The sequence below is a fragment of the Atta cephalotes genome (genome assembly GCF_000143395.1).
Source record: "Atta cephalotes unplaced genomic scaffold scaffold00001, whole genome shotgun sequence".
NCBI lineage: Eukaryota > Metazoa > Arthropoda > Insecta > Hymenoptera > Formicidae > Atta > Atta cephalotes.
Window position 1 is genome coordinate 7,083,130 of NW_012130065.1, and position 9,600 is coordinate 7,092,729.

Sequence of the window (9,600 nt, forward strand, 5' to 3'; positions counted from 1 at the left end):
TATATAAATTAATATTTGAAATATGTGTGCAAGTGATATTTATCATTTTTTAAATAAAATTTGGATAATACAACCGATGGAGCATTTCTTAAGATGAAATTTGCAACGAATTGGCGCAAAGCAGATATTTCAGATAGTGAAATAATATATAATCTGCATATTACACAATATTAATATCATCTGCTGTTTTTTATTTACCATATTTACTATAAAAATTAAGAATGTGCGTTTAGTCTACTTATATTTTCAGTTTAATTTTATTTTTTACTAAGATAAAAATGATATGAAAGCACTAATACGAACTTCGCAATCAAAACCTTGTAAGAATAATGAACTTTATTAATATTTCATCGATAATGTGCTATTGAATTAATTCAATTTATTCAATCATATTCATCACTGTATAGTGAAAAAAGTAGTTTTTAGAAATCTGAAAATATATTATTATATATAGAAAAATTATAAGAAAATACAATATTATAATAGAGACTATTTTATTTAAATTAACAATATTGATATAATAGATTTTATATAGTTTAATAATCCCACAAATTTTGCTTCACCTCGGAACTTAATTAATACATTATTATATTTTTAAAACATAAATGCTGTAATTTCTCCTATTTTAAAAACATTTAAATTTCTCTTACAATAAAAAGAAATTGTATAAATTGAAGAATTTTATATACGACGTACTTGTAGGCAAAAGAGGCCAAAATATATCAATCATATAGATCGATATGTAAAACATTATCTAAATTTTTTTACAATTCATACTATAGAATTGCTTTAGTTCTTAATCTGAAGATTCTGTTTTCAATTTTATCGCTAGCTGACTAGCTACATAATCCCAATATCGCCATCTTATTGTATCATATTTTTTCGATAAATCCTTGCATAGCTAAAATATAAGTACATATATATCAGATATGACAAATGATATAATATTATAAAATGCATAATATTACAAAACAGACTTACTTCGTATGCAAAATTAATATGAAACAAAGGAGATAGAGTTTCATCTGATGGGCATCTTTCTTGGCAAATATCAATCATACAGGCCAATAAATGATTAGTGCGACATCCTTCTTTATACATTTCTTCACATTTATGTCTTACTTTTTCATTATAACCTAAACCTTTGCTATGATGTGATAATATTCTAAAAACATAATTTAAATAAATTCAAATTAAAATATCATTTCTTAACTTACATTTTTAATATAATATATTAGGTGTGGTAAAAAGAAATCCATTATTTTTCCATTCAATTTCATACAAAAATAATGGATTTCTTTTTATTATACCTAATATATATATATCAGAAATAAGTACCCTCTTAAGTAATTCCAAGCACTCTCATTTCCTTTTTCCAACTCAATCTTCTCCAATGTAAAATCAACTTCTCTATCTATTACTTCTTGCTCAAACTTTGTTGTATTACTTATAACAAAATAGCGTTGGTTCCAAGCAGAATTATTACGGACATCGTCATTTAACAATTGTTCCACATATTCCAATTCCTTATCATATAAACTGCAACCATAATTATAATTTTATACACATGTGATCTCACAATCAACCATAATAAAACAATATTACTATATATATATTCTATATACATATATAAAAATATACTTGCTTAAAAGTTTGTATACACCACTGACGATGTTGCCAGGCATGATAATTCTTTGCATCTTTACATAAAACAGTTTCTATGAATGCTAATTCTTCGCTGGGATCTTGCAACCATTCTACAATGACCTTTCTATGATGCCAAACTTGATAATTTTTAGAATTATACTTTATCATTCGATCTGTATATTTTACTTCTTCATGTAAGTTTTTTGCCAAACTTTTAAGTATCTCTCTTCTGTATTGCCATACAGTATAATTGGCTGGATTAAGCCATATACAAGTTTCTGTCAAAGCTAATGCACGATCTGACTTTTCACTCGACTTTAAAATGGCACGGAAGTAATCGTAGGCATCCTTAACTAAAAATTAATATCAACATGTATATAAATAAATGTTATATAATTTATTGAAGCAAAATTTTTTTATGGAAAATAACGATGTCTATATAATATTTTACATTCTATATAATATTATATTTTCTAAAATAAGCTTAAAAATGAAATTTTTAAATGATTTAGGATTTAAATGTGATTTTTTAAATTATATATACTCACACTTTTCGGAATATGCAATGGATACAACAGGATGAGGACCATCATCCTGGGGTATAGGAGTTACATCATTCCACTCAACGCGATCTTTATACAATATCCATGACGTTTTCTCGTGGTCATCGCTACTATTTAATTCGTCATCAGAACTGTCTGACATGATTTTCTACTTTAATACAATAATTGTTCTGTTAAAAATCGTAGAATGAAAACAAGATTGCAAGTTATCTTTAATGAATCCTAACCTAATTCACTTTTGCACTTCGTATTTTAGTGTTGAAACACGTTTTAAACTTTTAACAACATTGATGTTAAAAACTTTAAAAATTTTATTTATTTGCTGTATTTATTGCAATATAATCAGCCTTACGTGTTTTCATATTTAAAACATTCTCGAGTGAATCTTGTCTAGATATTCGCACACATCGTGATTATTGACTAAAAAAATATACTTACGTACAATTAAATATAATTTTTTTTTAATAACTTTAATAACTTTTTAATAACTTTTTGTAATATTTAATCTTTCGTACATATAAAACACAATTATCGCACCGACTGATCCAATTTATAGAAATAGTGCGTTACACTTTACGTATCCAAAGTGAGATAGCTATCCAGTCGAATATTGGATGGAAAAAGAGAAAAAATAAAAAGTACAGAAAGTGCAATTGCAAAGAATAGATTTGTCAGTAATGACAGTGCATATATACATATATATGACAGAAAATATATAAAGATCATTCAGAGATAACTGCATACCTCTCTCCTCTATTGATCTTCAAATTTACTATAGCTCTGGAAAAATTAGAACATAAAATGCATTAGGGTAGAAAGGAAAGAAATGATTAATAATCGTTTATTTGAAACTCAAATAAAAGATTAATCCCATATATACATTAAAATTTATAAGATTTATTGAACAACAGAACAAAATGATAAAATTTGATGCTTTTGTTTAAGATATTTAAATTTTAAAAAATCATAAGTTTGTTACATCATAATAACAATATTCTCTACGGTAATCTATGCCGTTTACAAAGTAAATTTATTTTGTGTGGACACAGAAACATTCATCTCACACTCTCTCGATTCTATATTCTATCTCACGTATTCACTGAATATGCTACGAAGCATTCTACAATAGCAAGTTTGTTAACAAATTATTTCCATATTATTTTTGGTAACACATCATTTTACAATTATTACGGTGAAATCTTGACATTCTACATATGTTCGTAGGCTGCACAAAAATCAATTTGCATTAGTTTCATTATACAAGTGATTAGCTATGTACATAATTTATTACTTTACGTGAAAACTAGCCAAATATTTAAAAAATTGGCTATTACTACTACAGATATACAATTACTCTTTTTTAGCAGACTTAAAAAAAACTTGCGGTAACTATTATTATTTTTAGAATTTTACAAGAAATAAGAAATAATTTTGTATGATAGAATGCAAACTTATAAAAAAAATATATATAAATACCACAAAATTGCTATTATATATCAGAATTACTAAATATGATAAAGAAAATTGCTTCTTTTTTCTCTCTTCCTTTCCATATGTATGAAAGTACTTTATTTCTAGTCGATTGTTATCATAGAATTGAAATTTTAATTTATATTTTCTTTACTAGAATAAAAAATTTCTTTGAGCTTACGGAACAGCAACAAACGCTTATACAAGTGAATCTGTTTTCCTTTTTTACAGAACGCAAATTATTTAATTAAAATTAATTTTTCTCTTCCTTCTTCTCGCCTTCAGGTTCCTGTTGTGATTGACTTTGATTTTGACTTTCTCTTTCTGCTGCCATCTATAAAATCAATATGTTATTTAAATAACGGTCCTTGAGTTATGTAGAGCAATTTATTTATGTTCATTAAATTAATTTTTATATAAATTAATTGTTCATAAATTAAGTACCTTTTTGTACGCCATTTCAAATAATTTCAAGCTCGCTTGTTGGAGTTCGTTTGTCTGCTTCTTGATTTCTTCAGGCTCAACATCATCTTTTTTAGCCAAAGTCTCTCGTAATTTTGCAACTAGTTCTTTAAGTTTATCACACTATAAAAGAAAAGCAATAAAAATATCAAATTTGCAAAAATATCAAACTATTAAAAGCAATATTATACCTCTTCCTGTGGTAACTGTGCTTTGAATTCTTCTAGTTTCGATTCTGTGTCATGTATAATTCCCTCTGCTTGATTAATAGCTTCAATTCTTTCCTTCTTAACTTTATCTGCCTTTGCATATTGTTCAGCATTCTTAACCATGTTTTCAATTTCATCTTTGCTAAGACCACCACTAGATTGAATAATAACTGTGAAACAAAAACCATAGATCCAGAATATGCTCATAAAAAGATACAATTCGTTATTATTATGACAATAATTCAGTTGAATGTAGTCTACAATGTAGTCTTATTGATATTTCAAATAAGTTTCAGAGACGAAAAATATAGGCATCATTATAGCATTGTCTTTAACATTTTATATATATATATACATATGAAATGATAGAAAATTTACGTACTTTGTTGCTCTTTGCCAGTTCCCTTATCTCTGGCTGATACATGCACAATACCATTTGCATCGATATCGAATGTTACTTCTATTTGTGGTACACCCCTTGGTGCAGGTGGAATACCAACAAGACTAAATTGTCCTAGAAGCTTGTTATCACTAGCCATTTCTCGCTCGCCTTGATGAACTTTAATCTCGACTTGTGTTTGACCATCCGCTGCCGTAGAAAATACCTGACTTTTCTTTGTAGGTATAGTTGTATTACGAGAGATCAATCTCGTAAATACACCACCAAGTGTTTCAATACCTAAAAAAATTTTTTAATATTTTCTTTTTCATTACTGATCACAAAGTATCTTCATTTGTAATGAAGGATGGAAAATTCAGTAAATCAATGTCCTCATTTATTATCAGAGAGAAGATTAGTCTAATACATCACAGTTTCATATATGTATAAAATAATAAAACAATTTGAGTAAAAATTTTACCTAATGACAAAGGTGTAACGTCAAGAAGTAAAACATCTGTTACATCTCCTGCGAGTACACCTCCTTGAACTGCAGCACCAACAGCTACGGCTTCATCCGGATTTACAGCTTTCGATGGTTGTCTGCCAAATATTTCTTGAACAGTTTGTTGTACTTTGGGAACCCTGGTCATACCACCGACCAATAAAACTTCTCCGATATCAGATTTTGTTACTTCGGCATCAGACAGCGCTTTCTGACATGGTTGAACAGTACGTTTAATCAGATCATTTACAAGACTTTCAAATTTACTTCTGGATAGCTTAAGATTTAAATGCTTTGGTCCACTAGAATCCATAGTAAGATAGGGAAGATTTATATCTGTCTGAAGGGAACTTGATAACTCTATTTTAGCCTTTTCTGATGCTTCTTTCAATCTTTGCATTGCCATTGCGTCTTTAGTCACATCTATGCCTTGCTGCATTGTTTTAATAAATCAATTATTATTAACATAAATTTACTTCAATAAATGAATAACTATATTTGATATAAAAAATTCATACCTCTTTTTTGAATTCGGATGCGAGATAATTAACCAATGCGTTGTCAAAATCTTCTCCTCCTAAAAATGTATCTCCATTTGTGGATTTTACTTCAAAGACACCCTTCTGGATTTCTAAAATCGAAATATCAAAGGTACCTCCACCCAAGTCATAAACAGCAATACTGAAAAAAGGATACTACATTATCATACCTATTGTTTCGTAAAGTATACAAGAAATGTAGCATAATTTTCAATAAAGTATTTCAGTATAAGATACATCTTTAGAGACAAAAAAATCTGCTCTGAAAATTATAAATTATTTTTATAAGAGTATTTTTCATATTATGTTTCGATGAAATATATCTTCTTACATTTTATCTTCTTGTTTATCCATTCCATAAGCAAGTGCAGCTGCGGTTGGTTCATTAATTACACGAAGAACATTCAATCCAGCAATCTGACCAGCATCTTTCGTTGCTTGTCGTTGAGAATCATTAAAATACGCTGGTACAGTGATAACAGCATTCTTTACTGGAGTATTTAAGTAAGCCGCAGCAGTTTCCTTCATTTTCATAAGTACAAATGCTCCAATTTGACTGGGAGAATACATTTTTCCATCCACACCTTGAACCCATGCATCTCCATTAGATGCCTTCACAATTTTATATGTTACACTCTTCCTGTAAGAACACATTATATATTAGCATATTACATAAAACAAATCATAAAATTGATATAAATATATTAGTATGATACTTACATATCCTTTTTCACTTCAGGATCTACAAATCTTCGTCCAATTAACCGTTTTGTTGCATAAAATGTATTAGCAGAATTTGTAACTGCTTGACGTTTTGCAGGCATGCCAACTAAACGTTCGTCATCTAAAAAAAATGTTTATTTTACAAAAATGACAAAATTAAATAAGAAAATCTTCCAGAATTTATATATATATATATATATATATGTTATTTATTACATGAATAATTATAATCAGTAATAATAATTAATATTGACTATAATATGACAAAAGGATTTTAATATTATTAATACATACTAATTTAATAATTACCTTTTGAAAAAGCAACATAAGATGGCGTAGTCCTAGAGCCTTCAGCATTTTCTATAACTTTAGCTTGCTTGCCCTCCATCACTGCTACGCAGGAAAAAGTAGTTCCAAGATCTATACCGATAACTGCACCCTTTACGCCTTCAGATCTATTAAAAATTAAAATGAATTTAAAAGTTATTCTAAATCTAGGAAACATGCACTTTTACACATTTATGATATTTATTTATTTCTTATTAATTACTTACTTATACCGATATTGTTGCATATCAGTAAATCGATGTGGTACAGTGATTGTTGGAGCTGCGACCTAAAATATTAAAAATATAAAATATGTATATTTAAATCATATTTAATAATGGAAAAAAATATTTATTGCAAAAAGATTATATTATAAATTTTATTTAAAGATTTGAAATATTTAGAAAAATGTTTATAACTTTTTATTAATATAAATTATATATGTTTAAAATAAACAAGAAACTAATAAAATATACATTCATCGCAGAAATATATATTTTCAATATAATGAAGGATCTTACATAAAAAAATCTATAATGGTTTTATAACTTTTCTAAATTAACCTACAAAATCAATTTTAGCTAGTTTTAAGTTCTAGCAATAATAATACGCAAAACACACAGAAAGTCGAGTATATCGTCGACAGTAGGATTTAAAAAAGCATTTGCTAAACGTGAGATAGGAATCCACTCACGTGCCGGCTTTAAAATCGGCGTCATAATGAAATTAATATGCGACAGAAATTTGTCGCGATGCACGATTGCAAAGTAATTTAAGATTATTAGCGTAGGATAACAAGATAGCATTGCCAATTAAATTTCATCTCTCATTAGACGACATAGTAACTGCAAGGAACTGCTAGGAAAAATTACAAGATCGTAATATCGCTATCGATACTCACATTTTTCAAAATCGTGCTGAATTGTTGTTTTCTTGCCAAGTCGCAGGCAACGCCGGTGCAGCTGCGGTTAAATAATCTCGCGGCGGTCAACATTTTGGCCTTTTTTCAGTAGAATTTCGGCAAAACTCAACAGGAAACGCGGCGTGTCCAGCCTCACGTGTAATGATGCAACTCCTGTAAAGACCCGTAATACATGTACACCACGCGCATCTCATGGCGCATCCATTTCAACGACCAGACAATGGATATCCGTATGTTCACGAATCGTTTGCATTTTACTGTGGCTCCAATAGAATACACCAATGGCAAACGTCCACCGTCATCCTACCACTTCTAAATAGCGAAACTTCCCGAATGTTCTACCGAACGGTTAGGAAGGTCGTGGTTCGATTCATGCTGACACATTCATGAGCATCATTTGTCTTCGTTTAACATTTGACAAATAACAAGGACAAATAACAATAATTTAAGCGTGAGTGTGAATCGGCCGAAATCATACGTCGATTAATGTCAAATGCATTATTAGAAATAAAAATTGACGAGAAACTATCTCTGGCAAAATGATGTAAATTATTATGCAAATTATTTTGTGTATCACTGCAAACGCCTAAGAACTAAATTGGGAAATTAAGAATTAGATAACCGAAACTCTTTATCGATATATATAAGTATATGGATTTCTAGGTAAGTAGGTTTCAAAACAAATCAATGTTCAAAAGCCGATTCTACATTAATTGTAAGCTGATTGTTGAAATAAGTTGTTGCGACAGCCAATATGAAGCGTTGATTTCAAAATGCAAGCTTCAGATTGGCTTTTGCTCACAAATTGCGATCTTACAATTAATGTAGAACCGGTTTAATGTAATATATGATGCAATCGAATAATAGAGTTGCTGATTGAATTGAGCTAACATAGGATAGGATGGAATCCCTTTAATCTCTTAATAATTTTTATCTATATTTATTGGTACAGGATAACCATTAATTAGGATTATGTTTAAAAAATTATATTTTTTCTCCTTTGTAAGAATCGTTTTTCTGATTAGAGTTGGAGCATGATAGAAGGAATTCAGAGGTGCGTTCCAAAACTCGACTCTATCAACTTCTAGTATCTTTCATTCTTATTCAATATTTGGTGAATAACAAGGATAAAATGATGTTCTTGCGTATATATTTCTAATAACCAATAAGAACGTGACATCATATGCCGTCATGTTGCCGCGGTTATTATGAATTAAGCGTTATGTCATTATTTTATTTAATTATTTTTGTGTTTTTAATTATATTTGCTTACAATATATAATATATGATATAATGAATTTGGTTTTATGTTTTGCCTTAAAAAATCGATTTTCCACAAGTTTCTTCTCATTTTAATTAATACATTTTATTAACGTATTCTTTTTTGAGAAGCGATAAAATGCGTATATTTCTAAATTCTTTATGACGACCAAAGTAATATTGATAAAATAATTTAGATCAATACTTTTCGATTAAATAAGATTACACTCTTTATGTTGAATTTAGAGTATTCTATGATAAACATAATTAATTTGGAATGAAGAAACAAAATTTAAGATTTAACAATATGTACAGTGCAATATGTGAGTGCAAAAAGAATTCGTACAGAGAAAATATTTTATAAAAAAACTTTATTTTTAAAAAGTAAATATCGGTAAATATTTTCCAGTGAGAAATGAGTCATCGAATTAATGTTGAATCAATATCGATGATTTCAACACCAATTTGACGTCGATTCGACGTTTAATTGACGATCATTTCTTGCTGTGTAAGTAACAATTTATTCCTAAAGAATAAAATAGATTGTATGTTTCTTAAAATTATATATACTAAAAATGTGTATTAATTATAGAA

The 9,600-nt window shown here is 28.5% G+C and overlaps 2 protein-coding genes across 2 annotated transcripts; both read right to left on the reverse strand.

The window, feature by feature from the left end:
• Nucleotides 1-477: 477 nt before the first annotated feature.
• LOC105625892 (protein farnesyltransferase/geranylgeranyltransferase type-1 subunit alpha) lies at nt 478-2,352 on the reverse strand. Its single transcript, XM_012207205.1, has 5 exons — nt 2,196-2,352; nt 1,646-2,000; nt 1,339-1,539; nt 982-1,165; nt 478-901 (listed from the first exon to the last, which is right to left on the reverse strand). The coding sequence occupies exons 1-5, from the start codon at nt 2,350-2,352 to the stop codon at nt 797-799; spliced, it is 1,002 nt and encodes a 333-aa protein (XP_012062595.1). The 3' UTR covers nt 478-796.
• A 1,460-nt stretch (nt 2,353-3,812) lies between these two features.
• Nucleotides 3,813-7,818, reverse strand: LOC105625903 (heat shock 70 kDa protein cognate 5). The gene is made up of 11 exons (XM_012207216.1): nt 7,726-7,818; nt 7,052-7,113; nt 6,807-6,952; nt 6,495-6,618; nt 6,106-6,414; nt 5,754-5,916; nt 5,212-5,668; nt 4,734-5,030; nt 4,334-4,521; nt 4,125-4,265; nt 3,813-4,014 (listed from the first exon to the last, which is right to left on the reverse strand). Exons 1-11 carry the CDS (start codon nt 7,816-7,818, stop codon nt 3,934-3,936), a joined length of 2,061 nt encoding a protein of 686 aa, XP_012062606.1. The 3' UTR covers nt 3,813-3,933.
• Between the last annotated feature and the right edge of the window lie 1,782 nt (nt 7,819-9,600).

Coding starts and splice junctions, on each gene's coding strand:
- LOC105625903 (XM_012207216.1), bottom strand. CDS start 7,818: ATGTTGACCGCCGCGAGATTATTTAACCGCAGCTGCACCGGCGTTGCC. Junction 5,669..5,753: donor CATCCGAATTCAAAAAAGAG/GTATGAATTTTT, acceptor AAAACAATGCAG/CAAGGCATAGATGTGACTAA. Junction 4,015..4,124: donor TTGAAATGGCGTACAAAAAG/GTACTTAATTTA, acceptor TTGATTTTATAG/ATGGCAGCAGAAAGAGAAAG.
- LOC105625892 (XM_012207205.1), bottom strand. CDS start 2,352: ATGTCAGACAGTTCTGATGACGAATTAAATAGTAGCGATGACCACGAG. Junction 1,540..1,645: donor TGGTGTATACAAACTTTTAA/GCAAGTATATTT, acceptor TTATGGTTGCAG/TTTATATGATAAGGAATTGG. Junction 1,166..1,338: donor GCTTGGAATTACTTAAGAGG/GTACTTATTTCT, acceptor TTATGTTTTTAG/AATATTATCACATCATAGCA.